The following is a 24,758-nucleotide window of genomic DNA, read 5'->3' on the forward strand; positions in this document are numbered from 1 at the left end:
CACGTTCTTCGATCTATATTACAAATATTTAAGAATTATTAATATTATTATACAACAGATTTTTTTAATGAAACTAACTACAAAGTGAAGCATGCAGTAACTCAGTAACTAATTTATTATTGTTTTTATAATATAATATAATAACATTTACACGATAACAATAACAACGCTACCTTAAATACGAAATTTTGTGCTAAACTCCTATTATTTAGCTGCATGAAAAAAAGGTTTTGATATTTTTTGATTTTATTTTGTTGATTATTGTAAGGATTGTTAAGTGACGACAGGTATACTAATGTGATTTATAATGTGTATAAGTTGCGTATTAAAATGACTTTTGTAGCTGTTCAAATATTAATTTAAAAAAAGAAAAAAATAAAGTGGAAGTGGAAGAACTATAAATAACAATAAAATTTTAAGCATATCTTTGCAATTTTTTTTTAAAGTATTAAAATCCATATGTGAAAAGCAATAGTGTACGTGTAGTAAAATAAGCGTGTATAAACTTGTATAAAGAAATAATTTATAACATTGAAATTTAATATTTTTGTATCATTTTAATTAAACTTAGTCAATAAACTATTGACTATAGTTTTATTTATTAAAATTAGTTATATTTTAAAAATTACCTTTTCCAGGGTACGTTCATAAGTACGAACACTTTCAATCAGTGAAATAGCATAAGGATAGATTTGGTTTGCCTGATGAGCTTTGTTCACAATAGTAAGTGGTACTCTATTAAGCGAAAAATATATACATATGTATAAATTAATTATTAAAAAAAAATTACTTACCTAAAGCCTAAATTTTTAATATTCCGCACTTCTTTCGATAAAGTAATGATTTCTGGAAGAAAATTCACTCGTAATCTAAGTACATTAGCTCGTACGGTACGCGATCGAACTGAGTCGATAGTAAATATACGCCCAGTACTACCGAAATTACGCTCTTGTACTTTACGTGCCCAATCCTGAAAAACTTCAGAAATTGAAAGTTTATTGCGAAAACTATCACCGTCGGCTTTTAATTTCTGTCCTTCAATGTGTGTTTCCCAACCTCTGCCTAAAACATCTTCAACACGTTTTAAGTACATAGTCAATTGATTATCTATTTGTCGTGCCCATATTATAGAACCAGCGACTGGAGGTAAGTCTCTAACCGACGATAAACGACAACTTTTACTTTGTGGATATTGAACCTTAAAATAAAAATAAATTAGTTGTGATATTTTTAAAATTATTGTAAAATATGTATTACTTTAAATTTTTCATGCAAAGCTTCGATATCATCCTTGACACGCTGTATAAGCTGTGTTTGATATTCACGTATAGCACCGCGAATATGTGGACGCACAAAAAGTGCATTGAAACGCGAGAAAATTCGAAACATTTCATTAGCATTTTTTGCTGTGCCAAGTTGATCACGTAAATGTGCTGTTATACGAGTTTCCACGCGATCTTAAATAAAAAAAACAACAATCGTTAAAAAATTAAACCATCTTATGAGAATAGCAAGCTTACCAATTCTTTCTTCATAACGTTTTACTGCTGCTTCCCATGCTTCTGATCCTTCCTTGGTTATATCCAAGCAGTCAACTTCTTTAACATTTTCGTAAGCTAAGTTAACTTCTTCAATTGCATTAGCATCTGCAGCTTCTAAACTGTAAGGTTGCTTTGTTTCAGTAACATTTGAATCATTTTGTGATTGTTTATTGGGACGTAAAACACGTAATATGACAGTACGTAATTGCTCATGCTGTCTGCGGAATTTACGCATATGTTCCATGCGTGTCTGAAGTTTCTTATGAGCAGGTGAAACACGCCACACCATTTTTAAATGTTCATCACGCTTCTTTTTGACAATATCACGCAAAAGTCCTTGCAGTTTATCATATTCATCATCCCAACAACTGAATATTTCAAAACATTGATTCATAACTCGTTCAAATTCATCGAATGGAATATGCATTAGACGACGTGTACCGAGTACTTTGAGCAATTGTTGTGAAAGATCTCGAGATATAGCTTCAATAAGTTTAAGACAACGTTGTATAGGATACTTAGTATTGCGTACTTTACGTAAATGTGAAAAAATCTGTTGTACTGCTGGTCTGATTTTTTCTAACTCTGTAGCAGAAAGTAAATCATTTATAGGAAAATCCTTCATTAAAGGATTATAATCAGCAACCGTAGCTAGAGCTTGTTTCAAACCAGTATCTGTATCAAACGAAACGGTTGCATGAAAACGTTTACCATGTTTAAGTATATCTAAAGTAAGAGCGACCTCTGGTGATTCACGTTTTTCCTGTATGCGATAAAGTGCGCGCTCTAAATTAAGCCAAAATGATACTTCCTAGAAAAAAAAAATATTTTATTTTGATTTTTGTTTTTAAAGAAACTTTTTTTTAATTACCTGTAAAGCTGTACCAGATGATGGATCTCTATCGAGCTTGGTAACTTTCTTAATTTCTTTAATCCAACGATTGACACCATTTTGTAATTGATTTAGAAAAGTAGAATCTTCAACTTTATCACCGAAGTCTCCAACTTTTGCTTTACGATTTTCATCTGAGCATTTCCTAATAACAGCATTTACAGATGGATGAGCTGTAAGTGTTATTTCTGGTATATCAATATTTTGTTGTAAATGCAATAAACCCATTTCCAACTCAGCCAATTTTTTTTCGACCGATGGAGCCATTTTATCGCCATCACGATCAGCACGCCCCGATTCCTTGACATATGATTTGAAGTAGGGTGCCAAGGATTTACTGATAAAAGCGTGCAGTGTTTCGTATGGTGAACCATCCGAAAAATTAATTAAACGCAATTGTGAGTGTATTGACTTGTCGGCTTCAATTACAGCACCACGTTTAATACATGCTAATGAGGCCATGCGACTGTTTGTAAAGTGCACATCGTTACTGATTTGGTAAGTAACGAGTTCTTTCTCCTCTTCACCTTCAGCCGGTTGCTCATTTTCATCCTCTGAAATAAAAAAGAAATTATTAATAATTGATTTAATTAGAACTGTTATATTAACAGCATAACAAAATATTCCACTTCAGTTTTAATATTCAAATTATTATTTATATGCATTATTAAATGATTGAATATTTCATACAATATTCGCCTCTAATTCCAAGTTCAAATTCGCACACAAGGGCAAACCTTGAACGTCTCCTTGAATAAAAATTCAGTACATCGCACTACCAAATGAATGGCATTGAGAAACCTTGATATCAATGTCATGTTCAGTGCCATTTTGAATGATATAGCACAAGGTCATACGTTCCCATGTGCTCATTGCGCATTTGAGTACTATTGAACCGGGAAATACAGTTTGTTTTGCGTTTCAATATAAACATAAACATCAATCAGCTGATTTTTGCTTACATTATACTAACAGCTGTGTGTATTTATGCCGGCAAAAAAATAAACAAAATTAAGCCGGTATAAACAAAACTCGGCTAACATATTGTAGTAGACTTTAACGAATTTTTGTAATAGATTAATGAAAATGAAAATAAAACCACGACAAGCAAAACAAGTATGCAAGATGACGTCAGGCAGTTGTCAAATTTGCAAGTGTATTGATTTTCCTATAAGAAAATCATTAAATGCATTCTTATAAGAAAAATTTAACTGATGATATTAGTAACTGAATTTAATTTTTCTTACACATAATTAAATTGGCATAATATATAAACACTGTTTGTTATCTTTTAAGTATAAAGATAAAGCATGTGCAATCGCCATTTTGTGTTGGGCGGTGGCCATACTTTGTGCAAATTCAGTCATAAGAAAAACTTATATATAAACTTTACCTTTAAGACAATTGCGTTGTATATATAATGCTTGCACTTGTGGGTCTGATAAGAATTTTTTCACGCGATCCTGGTTATCGGGATCCTCTAATGCTGTATTTAAAGCTGGTGGTACAACATCTTCTTCGGGTAAAAGTATGGTAACAGCCTTGCGAATATAATTGGCAAATGCACCATAATCCACAATTGTTACATTCGCTGTTACTTCTACCGAAGTATCAGCGTTCTCCAAAGAATCTCCCATACGAATATTCTAATTTTATTATAAATATATATGTTTAATAATAATTTGAAACGAACGGTGTGATTACACGTCTCAGTAAACCGAAAACGAAATCACTAATGCAAATTTGGATTGTGATGAGTCACCAATGTGAAAAAAACTAGTGTTGCCGTGATGCAAAAATATATTTTCTGAAATAAAATATTTGTTTGAATTATAATTGTTGAAGCAGATTTAAGATATTAGTTCATTACGTGATAAAATTAATGAGGTTGCAATCATATTATTAACGAATTTTGTCTTGTTTTGTCGTCGAAAGTTGCGGTTATAGTATGAGCTGATTTATTGATAATAAGCTCATTTATATGAAAGTTCGTTGTATAGTAAATTATCCTCATCAGTAGCTATAATTAGTAAAACTGTCTTAATAAGACAGTGTGAATGTGCTATTACATTGCTAACAAATTTTTAATTCTGGTTTATTTGCTTTGAAAACAGAATGGAAAATCTGTCATTAATGTATTTATTAATTTCAAATAACAAATGATGAACTTAAGTATAAAAATCATCAAGGAATTAAAATAAAGATTTTTCTTTATCCTCAACTAAAAAAACTAGCAAATCGTGATTTTATTCCTAAAAATAACATGTCTTATTAAATATATTTCGATTTATAACATTAAAACCATTTAAAAATAACACACACCTCTCCACTTAATTATTTCCAACATCGATTTTGTACGAAAGAATGAATATTTTGTAAAAAATATTTTCTTGAATCTAAAGTTTGCACAAGACAGACAACACGTCATGCGAATAGTTCTTAGCAACTGTAACCATTCACATATGATTACAAACATTTGCTTTGCTCGTACGACCAGGTAAGATAAAATTCAAATGCAATGTAATCGCAGCTTAACTTATATTTATAAACCTTTACTTATCATAAAAAGATTACGTATAATAAATAATATATTTAATAAAAACTCCCGAATTATAGCAATAAATATAAGAATTGGTTTCGGTGCAGTTGTTTACAAACGATTATTCCATTTAATGAATAAAAGGTAACAAATTCATCTCATGGAAACAAAAACGTAAAACAAAATTTATAATAGCATTTAATAAGTTTATTTACAAAAAAGTTTTCCTATATGCACGAAACAGTTTTTAACAAAATCGTTTTTATTTAAACCAATAACAAAAGTGGAATAAAGTGATATAAAACGGGTTTACTACATAAACAAGTTAAAAAAGTTTGAGTACTTAATAAACCTCATTAAAATGGTTTTACAAAGGAAAATTTGCATATAAAAACAATTTATTAATTTATTACAAAACTTTGATAGAATCTTTTGCTGTACTAATTTATTTTAAGGAAATAGGAGAATATAAGAAAAACATTAAATCAGTATAAATATTAAAGTTTTTATGAAAAATGTTGAAGAGAATTAGAAGAGTGTTTTTAATGTACTTCTTAAAATATTTTCATAAAAATGGAATTATTTTTATTTAAGTATTTAACTGCAAATATTTGGAGTTTTAGTTACACAAAGTATTATTTGTGAAATTAATGTTAATATATATATAACCAGTTTTATCAGAATTCGTTATCAAATCGGTCGCAGTAGAAATCGTAATCGTGACGAAAAACCCACTACTTTCTGATTTTCAGTACGAAAATATACAACCCTGTTGTTCGTGAGCGTCAATCTATTACCTATTTGAGCATCTGTTTGATTTGATTTAAATCAGCTGCTATTTACTTATGTACCAGCTGGATTATTGTGCTGTGCTTAGGTTATTTTTGTGTTAGATTAATAGAAATTCTTCAATAAGAAGTTTGATAATGTTACGCCATTTGTATATTAAAAGTTTAAGGCAAGTGAGGCATAATTGGAATATACGTTTCTTAACGAAAAGCTGCACTACCGCTGATGTAAGTTGCTTTCATTCTCAGCTGTCACTGTTTTTAATGAACTTAGTTTTTAATTTCAGACTACAGAGTTGAATAATGATATAAAACACACTATAGAAAACCATTGGCATAACAGAATAAATGATTTAAAATTTGACCCAACATGTGTGGATAAAAAATTTTATGTACTCTCTATGTTTCCGTACCCATCAGGAAATTTACATATGGGACATGTGCGTGTATATGCTATCAGTGATGCAATAGCACGTTTTTACCGTATGTGTGGTAAAAATGTTTTTCAACCCATTGGATGGGATGCATTTGGTTTACCGGCGGAAAATGCGGCAATACAAAGAGGCGTGGAGCCATCAGAGTGGACAAAGCAAAATATTGAACAAATGAAACAACAATTAAAAGTGTTAGGTTGCTCTTTTGATTGGAAACATGAAATGTCAACATGTGATCCAACGTATTATAAATGGACACAAAAATTATTTTTAATGTTGCATAAAAAAGGTCTTGCTTACCAAAATGAGGTGAGTAATTAGTTAATATCTTTCATACACGTTTAAAAAAAATTATTTCAGGCTTTAGTTAATTGGGATCCAGTCGATAAAACTGTATTGGCTGATGAACAAGTAGATTCAAATGGTTGTTCCTGGCGTTCTGGTGCTAAGGTTGAAAAAAAGTTATTAAAACAATGGTTTATACGTACAACGGCTTATGCAAAGGATTTGCTGGATGGTTTAGATGATCCCACATTACAAGACTGGCGTGATATAATTAATTTACAGCGCCACTGGATTGGCGAATGTAATGGATATGCTTTTCAATTGTTAACCTCAGCTGGAAATCTGTTACGGGTGTGGACCACAAATCCTGAATACTTAAAAGATCCAAATGCATTTATTGTGCTTAAAAGTAAACATTACTTATCAAAAATAAAAAATGCAGAACAACTAACACTTGAAAATCCTTTCACGGGCATAACAATTCCAATATTTTTCAGTGATATACCAAATTATGCCGATAATTGCGATGTTTACTTGGCATCCCCTGGATTTTCATTAGATGATAAGTTGCTACAAGAAAATATGAATTTAGCATTATTGGTACAAAATATTAATAACAATTTAGATGTTAATACAGCTAAAACAGAAGTTTTGGAGCAAGCAAAACGTTTAAATATCGGCGGACAAAGAGTTTCGGCTAAATTGCAAGATTGGCTAATATCCCGGCAACGCTATTGGGGTACACCAATTCCAATTGTACACTGCGATCAATGCGGCGCTGTGCCTGTGCCAGAGGAGAAGCTACCTGTGTTATTACCACATAAGTCTAATTTAGTTGGGAATAGCAAGGAAGAAAATCAATGCGTATGCCCAAAATGTGGTAATTCAAATGCACAACGTGAAACAGATACAATGGACACATTTGTTGATAGTTCTTGGTATTATTTAAGATACTTGGACTCGACCAACTCTCAAAAAATATTTGATGAGAAATTAATAAAAACCTGCATGCCTGTGGACTTGTATATAGGCGGAAAGGAACATGCCGTTCTACACTTATATTATGCGCGATTTATGAATCATTTCTTACATAGTGTAGGAATGGTACCAACATCCGAACCATTTAAACGACTTTTAGTGCAGGGCATGGTAATGGGTCGATCATATAGAATAAAAGGCACTGGACGTTATGTCACGGAAAATGAAGTAAATTAGTATTTTTGTTTTAATTTATATTATAATAATAGTAAAATTGTATTTTTCTAGGTAGAAGTTGTAAATGCAAAGAAAAACCAGGCACTTCTCAAAGAAACAAAAGAGCCAGTTGTTATGAGTTGGGAAAAAATGTCAAAGTCAAAACTAAATGGCGTTGATCCTACAGATATGTTTCGGGAATACGGAACGGATACTACAAGACTGATAATTTTAGCTGATGTCGCACCTACATCACATAGAAACTGGTCAAATGCTAGTGAGTTTCGTTATTTAAAGTATTGTATCTCTTTAAAGCACGCATATTTATATCTACTATAGCTTTTCCTGGTATTTTAAATTGGCAAAAGCGTTTATGGTTAACAGTGAATGAGTTTTACGCAGAACGTACCGCTCCAGATAATCAAACAATAGATATAAATGATAAAAAATTTTTGGAGGAGGATGATAAAATGTTCGATTCCAGAAATTTTTATATTAAGGGTGCAACATTCAATTATCGATACGCTCATCAGTTAAGTGTGGCAATATCTAAAATGCAAGGTCTAACAAATTCCTTAAGGGTAATTTCAAATTATTTGTAATCAGCTAAGTTTTTGAAAAGTTATTTAAATTTTTAGCGTGCTCCTAAAGAAATTGTACGTTATGGTAAACAATTTGAAAGAGCATTAGCTAGCCAAATTATAATGCTCGCTCCAATGGCTCCACATTTTGCTTCTGAATTGTGGTCTAAATTTGCTTCAACGCCAAATCGTTTAAATGCAACCACAGATGAATTACAGTGGGATAATGATGTCCTTTCACAACGTTGGCCAGAAATCGACATGGATTATAAACTGGATTTAACAATAAAGGTACAATTTTTGTGTATTTAAATTGTTAATAAAAGTAATGCGATTTTATTTTTAGGTGAATGGTTTTGAAAACTGCGTTATGAAAATACCGCGTTGTCATTTAGACAAACTGACTTCTAATGACGCTATGGATATTGCTTTTAATACAGATTCTGTAACTTCATATCTTATAGATAAAAAAATACGAAATACAAATTACGTGTTCTATCCTGGCATTGATGCCACATTAAATATATACGTTGAAAAAGTTAAACAAACTAAACAGAAATCTATAAATCCTACGAAAGAATTTGTATCATAAGTACAAAGTTCATAAAACGTTCGTTTAAAATAATTTTTAAGATAGTATTGCTATAGGTTGTTTTGATTTTCGTTAGCTATTAAATTAAGTTTTATTAATTGTATATTGTGTTGTTGTATTAGGTAAAAAACCTATGTTATTTTAGAAAAATCAGAATATTAGTAGTTAAGTTTTGTATATTATATATGTATGAAAACACTTAAATATATATAAAATATATTCATTATTAATAATATAAACATTAAGAGCTATTACATATAAATTTTAAATAAAGAGAAGATTAAGAGATGGCATTTTTTAAGTTGAATATATGCTACTAATTTAATGAAAATTAGAGTAATGGTAAAAAATGATTAGTTAATATAAATATATGTTAATATTGATTTTTATAAAAATAAATTTGATTCTAACGTATGTAGATCCTAGAAGTACCTAACATAACAAAAAACTAACTTAAAACAATTAAGTACTTAACTTCACTTCTAGCTAGTTGATTATATTCCGTTAAAAAATATTATAATAGTATTTCAAAATTTAGTTCACAGGATAGGTAAATTTTGATAAGCTCATATTATATAAATGGTTTCTCAGTCTAGAGCATTGTAGACTGGAAAAGTTTTGTGGTTGTTATAGCTTACTTCTAGTATTTACTATTATAAGTCCTGATCTTATTATCTTATGTTATTATTACCAAGTTTTCTTTTTTGTTTGGAGCTAACAGCATTTCTATTGGTATACTTGTCCTATTAAATTGAATTCATGTGTGCAGTTATCAATAGAATTTCTTGGAAGAAATTGGAAAAAATGTGTATAAGATATTGTTAGTACTTGTGAAGCAATCGCATTTCAATGATATTTGTGATGTTATATAAGTAATATGTATAGATTGTATTTTTAATATAAATTAAAAATTAATTTATTGAAGCAATATACTACTTTTTATTTCTAATGCTTTAGGTTAGGGATAAAGAAATCTTATGATTAATTATGATTGATTAGTGTTCTTAGTATTTCATTTAAAAAGCATTTTTTGCTTTCTTACGTCGATGATAATTATACTCTTACCTATCTCACAAAAGCTTTTTGATCCAAATCTGGTTAGCAGTTTTTTTTTACTAATTATATCGATGATAATTATACTCTTACCTATCTCACAAAAGCTTTTTGATCCGAATCTGGTTAGCAGTTTTTTTTACTAATTATATATGTTTTATATTTTGTTTTTATGTAAATTGCATACACGTCTGTCTGAAAGGTAGTTCATTATTTAACTGGAGTCACAGAATGAAAAATACTTGGTACATATATTTCAAGCCTAGTACCTGTTACAGGGTTGTCTGTATGCTTGACTAATGGTGTTATATTTTGGGTTATAGGCATTAACTTTAGAAGTCTTCTCTTATAAGCGCTCCACTTACAATATTTTAAAGTAATTTAAAAATATGATTTAATTCAGATAACGATTTTCTTAAAAAACGGAATACATTAGTAACACGTATTGGGAGGAATAAAGTAAATATTTTAAAATAAATTGGTTCCGTTGTAGTGGGTCATTTAAAAAGTGGGCTTACTTCTCTGAGTCTGAGGCTCTTCTGAGACTATTTTGAATGTATAGTCTAAACACTTTTTAGGTAATAGATACAAATAGCATTAATGAGAGTATCCTATACTGTAATATTTGACGTTTAAATAATTTAATTAAAGTTGTTACATTTTATTGTAAAAACCATAAAGAATTGATTGGATTTTAACTAAACTTTCTGATTAGACAATAGATCGTAGTAGTTTATTGTCCGTTAGGTTAAATGTTTCTAAAAAAATGGCGAAAAGTAATCCAGACTGCACTCATAAAGATTAAGGACGTGTGCGAGTTAGGCTAAGTTGCGTTCTATATGAGGGAAATTCTAACTTGTGCCTATAATGTAGTGTTGTGTTGATACGTGTTGATAAATGGCTAAATGTGTGCAGCGCAAAAAATCCCAATCTCCCATTTGGTTTAGCATCAACTTAGCCTAAATTGCACACGTCCTTAATATGATCGAAATTTAAACTTTGTGTTTGATTTTTTTGATTGTCTTACTGTTTGAACACTGCAAAATTATTGATATAAAAGAACATCCGTAGAATATATTCCTAACCTTTTAATCGTAGTACCAAAGTGAAGAAACTACCGGGTGTCTTGACGATTTTAAACAGTAAAGTATAAAAAAAGTCTTTCCTATTTAAATCCAAAAATTTTTGCGAGAATAATCTACAGTTACACAGGTGATTCCTCATCTCGTTGTTAGAGTATACATCCTGTAAGGTAGTCTACTATCGCACAGATAAAAGAAATTGAAGAAGAAAATTGTTTAGTGTACTCGTTACACTGAGTTTATATTAACATTACATGCCTCCATATTGAGAATAATGTGCTTGATTTACAGCGTCGGTATGAATAGAAAATTGAAGACCACGCCCAAACCAGGGTGTAAATTACTCTGAACTACGAGTGATGCACATCATTTTGGATTTAATAAATAGATCATAGATCATGAAGAAAATAAAGGCAAAAGTGTTTCAAATACCGAAATGGTGGGACTTTAAATGTTTATATTATATTCAATTTTGTAGTCTACTGTCATCAACTGGACAAATTAATCATTTAAAAAAAAAAAATGAAAAAGGACAAAATTGATAGAGAGAAAATCTCATCAAAATAATACGAGATCTCATAAAAGTTTAAAAATTCGCAAAAAGCTTATATTGTTTTAATTAAATGTTATCATACCCATTGGAAAATTACAACATGGAGAAGGTCAACGTTAAATGAAATACATATCTGGGCCCCTGGGAAGAAGAATAAGCAACATTACTGTTATAAAGGAAGTAGCGTTGCGGCGGGAAAGGTGGAAGCGACTTATAGACAGCCTGTGCCTAGTATAAGAGGCTGCCCGAAATCATTGATTTCGAGCAAGGCTTATCATTATTATTATTATCATACCCACTATATTCTGTAGATGGGGTAGTTTCAGATTATTGCTTCTTTGTGTCTCTACAAAGATTTTGAATGCTAATGAAGATGTGTGTTAAAAATATTATGACTCAGTTTTTTGTCAGGAAAGATTTGAAATTTTAAGGAATTTTATGCTACGAATTAAGAATATATAATATTTATACTCTATTTGAAAAACTTCTTTTATTATTTATCTAAATTGGATTCTGAGCAAAAGATAAATTTAAATACAATTAAAAAGTAAATACTGTAAATAAAGTAAAATAGTTGTAAATAGAGTAAATATCTTGATTTAGTAGATATTGTAAGTACTCAATACTTAATTTTTTAACATTAAAAATGTTTGAATGAAGCTGGCAATGGCATTATTTTCTTTTTAATATCTTTAGTGCTTTAAACTAGCAGTTTTATTCCCTTATGTTCTTTTGAATGCTCTTTTCAATGTTATTAGTGCTGTTAGGTAATTATTTCTGGTTTTTAATGCGGTATTTGTGAAGTTGTTATTGTATTTAGCTTTAATAATCGCTTTAGGTACTGATAGCTATAATTTTTTCTAATTTTATGATATGTAAATGAGTAAATTTGAGTATTGAATGTTTGCTTGGGTGAATGGTGAGAATTTTGTAGCGTAATTTTTATGTAGTATGCCAACAAGGCACCAGGCAGTCACAACGTCAATCCCGAACTATTAAAGTGCGATCCAGAATTATCAGCATCTATTTGGCCCCTATTCTGTAGAAAATCTGGGAAAACGAAGCGGTACCACTTTCTTGGAATGAAGGTGTGCTCGTTAAGATTCCGAAAAAGGGCGATGGATCCGATTGTAACAACTGCCGAGGTATCACACTACTACCCGTGCCTAGCAAAATACACACTTCGATTTTACTATCACGAATCTCGACGGTAATAGAAGAACTCCTCCGTGAGAATCAATACGAAATCGATTTTGTGCCGATCTGATCAATAGTGTCCTCATTGTGTTTGAAGAATGCAATGAATTTAGGTCTTCTGTTTATGCAGCATCTATAGACTTCAAAAAAACCTTTGATTGTCTGAACAGACGTTTCATATGGGTTGCTTTACGTCAAAATGGCATGCCACCAAAAATAATTAACATCATCAAGTCCATGTACATTAAATATAAATGCAGAGTTTTGTACGAAGGAGTGTTGTCTGACGCGTTTGACGTGAGTACAGGAGTTCGTCAAGGCTGCTTCCTTTACCGGTGCTTTTAATTCTAGCTCTGGACGAAAAATTAAGAAATTTGCTTGATGGACGCCATGGTATACAGTAGACACCTTTTCTCTATCTAGAAGATCTTGAATATTCGGACAATGTGTGTCTGCTGAATCACAGAAGCAGAGATCTTCAACATAACGTAGACAGCCTAAATCGAAAAGACCGGGCTTGGTAGTAGGCTTGGAAATAAACATGTCTAAAACGATTGTCATGTCCAGTGGATACTGCGCTGTAACAGATCCTTTGATAGCTGTTGAGAACATAAATATAAATGTTGTACAATCCTGCACATATTTGGGCAGCGTAGTTTCTAACGTAAGCTGAGCAGAAGAAGATGTAGCGGCTCGTAGAAATCGGGCGAAGTCTGCATTTGGCTAACTACAAAATATTTGGAGGTCAAATCAACTAAGCGTCAGAACAAAACTTCGTATATTTAAATCAAATTTCGTATCCGTACTTCTGTATGGGTGCGAAACATGGAAGTTTACTAAATCTATCAATTCATGAATCCAAGTCTTCATATACAAATGTCTAAGACGGATCTTCAAAATATGGTGGCCAAAATGTATCTCTAATGCAGAATTGTAGAAAAGAGCGAATTTACAAAGCGTCGAGAGCAAAATCAAAAAACGAAAATGGCAATGGATCGGACATACGCTACGCAAATCGAAATCCTATATCGCTAAGCAAGTCCGCAAGGGCGCAAGGCAGTCGCCGGCCTGAAGCTCCTTCAAGAACATGGCGAAGGACAATTGATGACAAATTAACATCAGCGCGCTACTCATGGAATGACATCTGCACGGCAGCTTCAAAAAAAATACGCTTCAGAGGCAAAAAGAATTGTTAAGGCCCTATGCTTCACTGGAAGTTAACGGAACAAAGAAGAAGAAGATGTCATTTTTAATGTATAACTTCATAAGCTTGTTAAAAATTTTAAGGATTTGAAGCAAAACATAAACATCAATCAGAACGTATGTTTTATCTTCATACAATACTTCTAAATGATGTACGAGTATATATGGTAGACATTAATAAAGTTTATTTTCTTGAAATGAAAAAGTTGTCACAATTTGTAAACCTCAATGATTCCTAATCAAGAACAAATTAATTTTCATTTTTGTGACCAACAGGTTCCAAAGACAATTATGTTCATTGGGTGTACGTAAAGTCAGGAACCACAACCTTACATCTATTAAAAGTTTAATTATAGATCAGCAAATGAATAATTATTCAGATGTGAATATTTGTGCAACAGGCTTGACATTTATTGCAAAAATCTCTTCTAGTTAGTTATGTCTATTCATCAACCCAAAATTGAATATTGATTTGATGGCTCAAGCGTAGCATATTGTAGGTAAGTGCGAGTAGTAGAGTCCTTCATTTCGTTACTGCAGTTTCCGAGTAAAATAACAGTCACTGCTTTGCCATATGAAGCAACATCCTTTCAAGTAAGCAACGAAGGCACCGTACACTGCCTAACAGGTATCCTGATATGGTCGTAAATTGAACATAATCCTCAAATGTAAAATGTCTGGTAAAAAGCTCTATATTGTGTAAACAAATTGTTCTTTCTATTTCTTTTTTCCTGGTTTAGTATACGATGAACTTGGTTTGCTACTACATTTCCTTTTTTTGTTGTATTTCTATTCAGGTTATTTCGTTTTTACGTGTGATTTTTTCGTTTCGTCTACCGCTCTAAACTCCATGTGCTTAAAGTGCTGTAAAAAAAAGAATATGGAAGGCACTTTATAGTTGCAGTTAGTGAAGGTGTTGTGGCAAAATGGATATACTCGTTGCACAGTATCGTGGCATGCCATATGAATATTCCCTCGGTTGCTATCATAGTCGTCTTAGTTACTACAATATAACGATTGCTATTTTACACAAACTTTATGGAGGTTGCAATATGCTTTCTTAAGCACGGGGATTACCTACTAAGGATGCTTGTTGCTGATGTTGATGTTCGATGGTTTTAAAGGCTGTTCGAGTGCTCTTGTGTTTTCCGGTTCAAGTTAATTTGGTAGAAGGATGGATGAATTCGAAAAAGTGTTCAAATTTTCTGCTGCAGTATCTGTGCAAAATCAACGTTTACTCCAACCAAAAGAGGCGCACGAAATGCATTGCATTAACATAAAGAATAATGCGGATTGCATCGCATTGTTTACAGTTTTGAATATTCCTAAGAGTATCATAAATGCATATTTAATATACGGATTTTACCTTTTCAATAAAAATCTTGTACTCAAATAAGTTTAATCAGTAGCTTCAAGACCATGGGAAATATATGAAATTGAAGTGCTTTGTGGATATGAATACAAGAGCATAAATGCTGTTTTTAGATTAGAAATATTTAAGTGAGGCATTAAGGAAAAGGTTTATGTTTGAAAATGAAAATGTTTTGCTATTTAAAATGTTCATTTCTTATAAGAATTATGTAAATGTTAAATTATTTTTAATAATTCTCAATAACAATAATTTAAATAAAAGGAGTTAAAATAAAGCTTTGTCATTTAAGCATTGTATTTTAAAACATCTTTAAAATATCTTAATAACTTTTTGTTGCTACTTTTTCCACATAACCTCCAACTAACATCCTTACATTTTTCCAAACAAAGATTTAACTTCAACCCGTCTAATTCGTATGTTGAACCCCTTAAAAATATTCAATTTCGGCGAAAACAAAAAGTAATGATTGAAGACCCGCTGTTTTAAAGAAGGTTTATGATCAATCAAATCGTATTCAATCGTTTATGGGTTCGACTTGCGACTGACGAAATGGGTGTTTGTGCAGTGTTTTAATAAAATTAAACGTTTTTCCGATTCGAATAGCAAAGAAAGGCAAAGACAAAAATTTTTTATTTAATTTATTGAAATTTGGCTGACCATACAACGCTGTTTCGAGTATTGCCAAGTACTCTTCATCAGTGGTCTTTGGAAATAATCGAATTTTTATTTAATTAGTTTATAGTCCGTATATAATTTGTTTGGACTGTAAGTGCCAGGCTTAGAACTCGTGCCTGCCAAATTATTGAATATTTCGTCATAAAAAGTCACGCCATTATCGGCAAGAAAAAATTTACCTTAAACGTTTTTCTTTGCGAAAGATGTTCTTTTTTGATTGTACAATAAGGATCTTAAACTAATTCTTTTATAAAAACGTTTTTTCGAACATTAGTGAACTACAACAACAAAAATTCACTTTTATATTATTTTAATTACTTGAATTTTCGGCTGACCATACATTTGTTTCGTGTATTGCCAAATATCCATTATCAGTTGTCTTGGTAATAATTCTTCTATTTAATTATTCGTAAATAATTATTTGAGACTGCAAGTACCAGGAATCGAACTCGTGCCCTACCCAATTTGAAGCTCAGAGTCAGCGCACTTTAATAAACTGACCCAAAGCCGTACTTGACTTTTATGTTCGCACATTTTTGTGGAGTTTTGTTACTTTGCTGTAAAAGTTTTATTAACAAATTCACTTACTGTGTTTATATTTGAACGAAATCGTAAACCAGTTGTAGAAGAATTAAATGAATTAATTATATTTTTATTTTTTTTTTAATTGTTAAATTTCTAATTCTAATATTCTAATTCTTTTATGTTGTATTGTATGATTCAGTTACTATAAATTCCTTTTTGAAGTATCCAATCTGTAATATGTCTTTGTTATCCAGAACAATTACCAGTGGACAACATATGTTAGTTTTGACATTGTATGTAGCAGTTTCAATATAGTCTGGAATAATATTAAGTATTGTGGTACATGGCATAATTGTTGATATGGTAAGTCCATGTCAGAAATTATATATTGGCACAAGTGTTTACTGATTACTGAAAGTTTACACCGTTTTTACAAAATGTTAGATTTATTTAAACGATTTTATTCCAAATACAATACCCATTGATTCAAGAATTTTCTTGTATTACAATTTTCATTCAATATTTAAATAATGTAATTAAATAAAGCACGCTGATTATCTCTAAGCTTTCTGACTTTTATACACCTAATACATATACGTTAGCATAGAGTTTCAACGAAGCATCAGTCTTAACAATAGATGTTATTTTGAGCTGAGTTGAAAATTGATATATGTAATCCTGTTTCGACAAATGAAATCCTGTTACGACAAATGAAAATCATGCATCACAACTGCTACTGATGAGAAGGCATTGTGAATATTTCATAGAAAACTTCTATGGAAGATCTATGATATCGTAAGTGTGATGAGTATTGAATTAGATGGTGTAATGAGCTGTATAAACTATTCGCGATATTGACATAGTTAAACGTTTTCTATACTGCTGATTTACTGACTTTGTAAACGAGTTCTATTCGGTTCCACTGTTGGAAAATATGGTAATGTACATATTTTCTGTGGAACGATCAGGTGACAATTGATTTGATGGTACTCGATACTATCAATAAGTTACAACACGTTGATAATAGAATTGGTTGGCCGGATACGGTCAAATACGACACGCATCTGTAAAGCTCAACTTACATTAACAATAAGCTGTAATGCTTATTACAACTTATTCGATATATAGGACAATCGAAAACAACATTAGTGCTTGTCTGTCCAGATCGGTTTGCGTCAATTAAGTTAGCATGATTAAGTTTAAAGTCAGCTCTTTTATTGTACCATGTATTAACACAAGTTAATTTAGATCAAATTTGCAAAGACTTATTATTTTTTTACTATTCAAAATCTATATTTTTAGGTTAACTTATTTAAATATATTGTAATCATGTGTTCTTGAAGGGATTCATTTAAACTGTCAGATATACCAACCTTTATTAAGTTGAGCGAATTTTTGATTTTTTCGTGTCATTGTAATTTAGTGCTGTTAATATTCAATATTTTATAAGGGAATGTTAAAATATGTCGACACGTCTCTAATTGATAAGCCTGAGTAGCAAATTCGCATTTAATGGTATTTCATAAAGCAGCTCTACAACTATAAACTATCAAACCATAACTTTACAGCAGGATATGGCCCATAAATATGAGTAAATTGGATGAGTGTGTGTTCACGAAATATAACTAATAACGCATAAGTAATAAGCAAAAAGTTACCAAACATTAGCAGTAGTGGGTGTTGGGTGGTGCCGACTATAGCAACCGAATATAACCCCAATAAACAAACTAATAAAACAAACAAAGACTAATGCCTGAGTAAGAATGATTGAAGAAGCGTCAAGGAAACCGAGCATAGTACAGTAAAGTCTTTTCCCGTTTTAAGAACCTAAAATATTGCACTGTACAACGCAAACTAATATTGGTATAAAGTGAGACATATTTGTGTGTTAAGTATATATAAGTAAAAAATTTATATATTTAATAAATATTTTGTTTTTTTTTAAGCCTTTAAGTTATGTAACTAAAATATCGTGAAGTAGTGAAAAAGTCAAAAATATTTTAAAGAACATTTTCAACCATGAACGCAGCAGTAAATAAAACGGATTTATTATGAAACATAAAAGGACAAGCGACGGAATCACGTCGTGTTATGTCTATATCGAAGTTACGAAGCAAATCCGCCTTAGGACGACATGAAAATGGCAAGGCAACAAAAAAACCAACATTAGGAGTGGCAGTCATAACTGCAACAACAACTAATAATGCAACTCAATATGTTGGAGCTAACAAAGCTAATAGCAATTCCGGCAACGTAACACCAACATCAGCAACAAAACCCACAACAGCTATAACAACAACAACGACAGCAAAAATATCTGCTTCTTCCGTTGCACTTACAGTTGCAAATACAACTCAACAACCACAACAACAACCACAGTCACAGTTACAACCACAACAACAACAACAACAACAAAATTTACCTCAAAATTCCTTGCTGAAGATAGAACCATTTGTTCCTACTTTTAATACACGTTTACGTCGGCCTATTGGTCGCTCTTATAGTACATTAAGTTCAACATATATTAAGGCTGCAACTAATCTAAGCGGTCTACACATCGTTAAAAAAAATGAAGTTAGAAATGCAGGTTTAGTAGTGGGCGCTGCTATTGAAGTCGCACTGCCAAAAACAACACGAAACCCAGTTGGACACTTACGTAGCAGATATCATAATATTAAGACCATCACACGACAACGTTCTAAATCCACATCGTCATCGTCGGCGTCAGCATCAAATCGTTTAGCCGCTGCCAAGGGCAATAGCAACAATATTAGCCACAATAATACTAACGGCAATAATGTGTCTTACTCGAATAATGTCAATATTGTAACTGCAATCAATACCAATGGCGCAATTGTTACACCACAACCGAATGGCATTTGCCGCATAGCACGTCTACTCAAAGAACAAGAAAAATTACCGGATCGTATAAATTATGACCGTCGTGGACTTTCCGCAATTCCAATATTTGAAAATGAACCAAATCTGCGTTTGCTTTCATTGCAGCATAACTTAATCAATGTGTTCCATATACCAAAGGAAAGCCCTGCCTTTTATATACCAGAAACTGTGACTCAACCAACTAAGCTGGATGATGTAGCCTATAACTGCAATTTTGGTCAGCGTTTAAATCGGCAAATCAATGCTAATCACCAACTAAGAACACAACATGGTAGTGTCAGCCGTTTTACTTTAGCATTGACTTCACCGAAATCGAGCAAGTCAAGCAATTCATTGGCAAACAAACAGAGTCCGACACAAATAAGAGCATTTCCAATACCGCCTCCACCACCACCATCTACACCCCCACCTTTAACAACCTATACAATACAGATTGGCAACAGTAACAATGCAAGCAGCATACATACAAATCAATTACTTAAACGTAACGGCATGTTGCAGCAACTAAAAAACAATGGCACACAACTAACGCCTTCGACGTACTACCATCAGCAGCAACAGCAACAACAACAGCAACAGCAATTGCAGTACCGGTTCGCTGCGTTAAAAAAATCGAAAAGTTTCGTAACTAACTATTCCAGGCACTTGCAAAGCATCAAAAGAAATTTACAGAAATCCGGTCTGGCAAAGGTCGATGGAAATGTATTCGCCACAAATGGTGGGACACAACTCAAAAGTTTCGACTCAAACGCAAGTGGCTTAACTTCAGATTCTGCATCAGCCTCAGCCTCAGCCTCAACTTTAATCATCAGTGAAAGTGGGGATGAAGAGCAACAAAGACAGCAACTAGAAATTAAAAACAAACAGTTAACTGCATCGTATGGAGCGATTTTTCACAACCTCGTATTTTTAGATTTGTACAACAATCAAATTGAGCGAATCGGCAATTTGGATGGACTACCAACATTATCGGTGCTGCTGTTAGGGAAGAACCGCATCACGGATATTAGTGGGCTGCATTCTCTACGTCAAACGCTACGTGTACTGGATTTGCATGGCAATAAAATTATAAGCATCAGCAATAAAATCAATTGTCTACTGGAGTTGAAATCCCTTAATTTGGCCGGCAATCAGATACGCCAAATCAATCATAATGACTTCAATGGTTTGCTCAATTTGAAGGAGCTTAATCTTAAGCGCAACAAAATCCGACGCATTAATGGACTTCAAGATTTGACAGCATTGGAGCGTCTTTGGCTGTGTCACAACGAATTGCAACGTGTGGAGGATATGACGAGCATAGCAAAAGCAGCCAATTTATTAGAGGTAACCATAGAAAATAATCCTGTGTCATTAGCTGGTGATTGTGTGTCATTCTTGGTAAGTTATTTGCCACATTTGCAGTCACTCAGTCAGATGCCAATTACGGAGCAGGTGAGACAGGCAGCAATGACTTGGCGTAAAAACAAGGAAATTTCAGATGCAAACAATGCAAGCCATTCAGCAGATGGCTTTACTAACATTCGCCGAGAGGAAGTAATATCGAATGCACGTACCAATTGGGAACTGCTGAGGTCACAGCAAACAGTGCATAATGTATTGCGGAATCAACGCTGCATGAAACCGAATGAGTTGGAAAAAATAAATGAATCAAATGAGATAAACACAGGTAGCGTTGAAATGCAAGAGGTAATAAAGTTGCCACCAATACAACAAAACATATCGCAACCACAGCCGCAGGAACAACAAACAATACAAACCAATAGCACAATTGAGCAGAAGGAGAATAATGGGCGCTTATCACGTTCATCAGGTTCGAGTTTAGGTCCAAATGTAGACTCATCTTCTAGCTGCTATAGTACTGAAAACGAAGCGGAACAATCAAACAACTCTACGGAGAAATCGGGGTCCAAAAATAAAGGTAAGAAACAAAACAATACAGAAAGCTTAACCGATCAAAAGCAGCAAATTTATAAATTAAAACAGAAGAATTTAGTACTAAAAACGGATAGCGATATTTTAACTAAATCTGTTGAATTAAAGCAGCATCCCATTACTCCTACAACACCAACGAAATCCAATAAGTATACTTCTGCTAATACTTCTGAAAATTCCACAATAACTGCAACTACAACAAATGAGAAATCAAAAGCTCCACCGCAGTTAACCACGCTGAATTCCAATCAAACAACTAGCAATTTATCAGCGCGCAGCAACTCAAATATAAATCTAACAGTGCTGCCACAAACAGATATGGCAGTTGCAGCGGTAACAGCAAGCAACGTGCCACGCACAAAAACAAATACACAATCAAATAGTCAGCCTTATCCTTCAGTGCCTACTCCACCAATTACCGTCAACAGCAACATATTAAACTTAGGATTGCCAGCAACAACTACAGCAACTACTAACGTTGTAACTACTCCTGTTGCCACAACCGGCACATGCAAACGCTACATGCCAGGCAGCTTAATGAGATCGCAAACTATAGCCAGCAGTAGCAGCAACAGCAACAGCAACAGCAGCGCCAACAATGCACTACAAGCTGCCAGTAACGGGTATGGTAAACACTCCAACATTGCCAAATTGAACGCAGGATTACAAATACCAACAAAGCAAAACACTGCCAACAATTCACACACAACAAATGCAACAACAGCATCCAATGTTACAGCCACGCCCACCTACACCACTACAACTGTAACCAATAATAAAATTACGCCAGCAACAAATTCGACAACAACAGCAACTACTTTGGCGACTGCAACTGCGACCGGACCTGCTGTAGTCACAACGAGCACTAAACACGCGGATAGAGAACGCGACCGTGAACAGGGCGGCGACTATCTGATCGAGATTTGTGGTCGTTATCTGAATATTTATGGTCAGGGCGCTCTACGATTTATAGACAAGCAATGGAATTCGACAAAGGCAAGTGATGTCCATACATTAAATTTTAGTTACATTAATTTTGACAGTGTTACGACAGTGTTGCCTCGTATTAAGTTTCGTTTTCCTAATGCTGAAAACTTTGTATTCCGCGAAACGAACATCAGTTGCCTGGGTCAGTTGAACGCGTTAGGTGAGTTGCAGGGCATCACCTCGTTGTGCATTGACCCGGAAGGCAACCCAGTCACAACAAAGTATTTGTGGCGTCAGTATGCTGTGTATCGGTTGTCGCATTGGGGTCTCAAGCAATTGAACGGTGTCGAGGTAACAGAGGCGGATATCGAGAAGGCAAATATCATATACGCTGGCTTGTCGGATTTAGTGTTATGGTCGATGCCGGAAGTTATGCTCCAGCCATTGTTGGCACGTTTGCGTTTGGATGAAACGTGTACAGCAAGTAAAATGTCACCCAAAGAATGGCTGGCGAAAGAAGAAAATAAGTCGCTACGTTTGGTTGTAGGCAAGGAAGCATTGCAATGGAAAAAATCTAACAACACCAACAATATCAGCAACAATGCCAACAACAGTAGCAACAATCACAGTAATGCAAACATTATTTTTGGTCCACAGCTAAACACGTGCGATATTGTGTATCCTATGCTGTGTAGTGCTGGTAATGGTGTTGCTGGTGTCATTAATGTTGGTGGTACGTCAAATTCAACAATTACCGCACCAACAACAACTACAGGCGCAACTACAACAACTTCAGCTGCAGCTGCAGCTGCAGTTGGAGCACTTGTAACTCAAAACACTTCCGCACTTAGCACGCGTGAACGCGGTAAAATACATTTTGCGTTATTGCTGGAAAATACATGCAATGCAATTGAAAAACTTCACAAGCTGGAAACTTTATGGCCAAGTCTTCTGTTGGATATTGTGCGCAACACGTTGCTCGATTATTCGCAAATGGACGTTTATGTGTGTAATTTAATGGATGAGATTATGAAGTGAGAATGATTAGAGGCGCGACCATGTACGAATAATACATATCTATTAAGAATATTAATTCCCGGTATCATTTCGAGCCACGTTCATACAATATTCCATATACTAATCGAAATGGTGGCGTAGAGGATGCGTTCTATTACAGAAATTCATCATTGCAGTAGCAACAAATCCAATTAAAATGAATTCAACAATTTTTTAGCAAAATTTTGATATCTACTTAAATACAACTTTGTATGTACTTTTTCTTCCTGTTTTTGACTAATATGTACTTTAGATTTAAATAATTATATATAGTAGAATAAAAATGTTTAAATAACTTGAACAATTTATTTTTAAAATATATCATAGATTTTATTATTATTAAATAATAGGCTATTAATGCACCCCAACCTAAAAGTTCTATTGTGCGCCTAAGAGCACAATTAAAATAATTCCAGACTATAAATCTCGTAATTGCTGAGAGCTTAATTTTACCTATTTGATTTGGTACTAAGATTCCACTTCCAAGGTAATCAAGTCTAAGTCTTGCCACCGCTGGACAATTGCATAGAATACGTTCTGATGTTACCTTCTCCTCATTACAGAGTCGTCAATAATTACTTTCTCCCACACCTATATTCTTCATGTGATAATTGAGTCTACAGTAAAAAGTCCTGTAAAAAGTTCACTGAAGAGTTTAATATCGTTTCTGCTAAGGTTAAGGATAGCTCCAACTTTGATGTGTTCAGGATTAATGAATCTTCTTGACTGCCGCATGCCTGTTTGGGCTCTCCAGTGTTCAAGTAGATTTTGTTTCTCCCGTTCATATAATAAGTTATTTGTGAAGCTATTTGTTACCCCGCTGAAAGGCACTGGATCAATGAAAGGAGAACATGCTAGGGAGTCTGTTATTTCATTGCCCTCATGCACTTCATGTTTCGGTACCTACATAAGAGTACCATAGTTCCTCGATGCTAGAATATTGAGAAGTTGAAAATAAATCAAAAAACTTTGATTGCTGTGAGGAGTTTGCTAAACATTTTAGAGCTGCTTGGCTGTCCGCAAGAATGCATATTTTCGTACCTCGGGTGCCCATGCGTAGGCACTCTCTCGCACATAGCTCTAAAGCATGGACCACTGCCTAAAAAGTCGAAGCGGTGATTGCTTTGCGGAATCATAGATGGTGTCATATATCATATCGAGTTGCACTTTCTTAAGGTAAGTAATTAAAAATTTAATCAAAAAAATTATACAGATCCAGATGTTGCTCAAGCTATTCCAGAGAAAACTTTGAAGTAAGTTGAAATTTGAAATATCTACAGACCTTTATCTCTGCGATTAGTTATGACTACTCCTCACAGTTGTCCATATTTTCAGAAAATAGCAAATATGAATATTTTGTAATTATATTTTCTCTTATGTTATAAGATCACAACTTGCTACGGTTACATTTTAGACTCTTTGAGATAGAGATT

The 24,758-nt window shown here is 33.2% G+C and overlaps 3 protein-coding genes across 3 annotated transcripts in view; 2 read left to right on the top strand and 1 right to left on the bottom strand.

Moving 5' to 3' along the window:
* The window catches only part of LOC119680156 (dynein heavy chain, cytoplasmic-like), a 7,932-nt gene extending 3,780 nt beyond the window's left edge, over positions 1–4,152 (bottom strand). The window contains exons 1-7 of the mRNA XM_038092848.1: positions 3,827–4,152; positions 2,413–2,987; positions 1,521–2,352; positions 1,258–1,457; positions 795–1,198; positions 630–735; positions 4–13 (exon numbers count right to left, since the gene is read on the bottom strand). Coding sequence (XP_037948776.1) covers positions 4–13; positions 630–735; positions 795–1,198; positions 1,258–1,457; positions 1,521–2,352; positions 2,413–2,987; positions 3,827–4,070 — 2,371 coding nt within the window. The 5' untranslated portion in view covers positions 4,071–4,152. The remainder of the gene's footprint in view (positions 1–3; positions 14–629; positions 736–794; positions 1,199–1,257; positions 1,458–1,520; positions 2,353–2,412; positions 2,988–3,826) is intronic.
* A 1,669-nt stretch (positions 4,153–5,821) lies between these two features.
* Positions 5,822–8,863, top strand: LOC119672300 (probable leucine--tRNA ligase, mitochondrial). The gene is made up of 7 exons (XM_038083322.1): positions 5,822–5,988; positions 6,048–6,503; positions 6,555–7,685; positions 7,746–7,950; positions 8,013–8,254; positions 8,312–8,545; positions 8,601–8,863. The coding sequence occupies exons 1-7, from the start codon at positions 5,899–5,901 to the stop codon at positions 8,844–8,846; spliced, it is 2,604 nt and encodes an 867-aa protein (XP_037939250.1). The 5' UTR covers positions 5,822–5,898; the 3' UTR covers positions 8,847–8,863.
* A 9,734-nt stretch (positions 8,864–18,597) lies between these two features.
* On the top strand, positions 18,598–23,318 carry LOC119680166. Its single transcript, XM_038092860.1, has 2 exons — positions 18,598–22,984; positions 23,084–23,318. The coding sequence occupies exons 1-2, from the start codon at positions 18,598–18,600 to the stop codon at positions 23,305–23,307; spliced, it is 4,611 nt and encodes a 1,536-aa protein (XP_037948788.1). The 3' UTR covers positions 23,308–23,318.
* Positions 23,319–24,758: the final 1,440 nt, after the last annotated feature.

Source organism: Teleopsis dalmanni, chromosome 1, assembly GCF_002237135.1.
Source record: "Teleopsis dalmanni isolate 2A chromosome 1, ASM223713v2, whole genome shotgun sequence".
NCBI lineage: Eukaryota > Metazoa > Arthropoda > Insecta > Diptera > Diopsidae > Teleopsis > Teleopsis dalmanni.

Coding starts and splice junctions, on each gene's coding strand:
- LOC119672300 (XM_038083322.1), top strand. CDS start 5,899: ATGTTACGCCATTTGTATATTAAAAGTTTAAGGCAAGTGAGGCATAAT. Junction 7,951..8,012: donor TAGAAACTGGTCAAATGCTA/GTGAGTTTCGTT, acceptor TATCTACTATAG/CTTTTCCTGGTATTTTAAAT. Junction 8,255..8,311: donor GTCTAACAAATTCCTTAAGG/GTAATTTCAAAT, acceptor TTAAATTTTTAG/CGTGCTCCTAAAGAAATTGT.
- LOC119680166 (XM_038092860.1), top strand. CDS start 18,598: ATGTCTATATCGAAGTTACGAAGCAAATCCGCCTTAGGACGACATGAA. Junction 22,985..23,083: donor TGCTGGTAATGGTGTTGCTG/GTGTCATTAATG, acceptor CTGCAGCTGCAG/TTGGAGCACTTGTAACTCAA.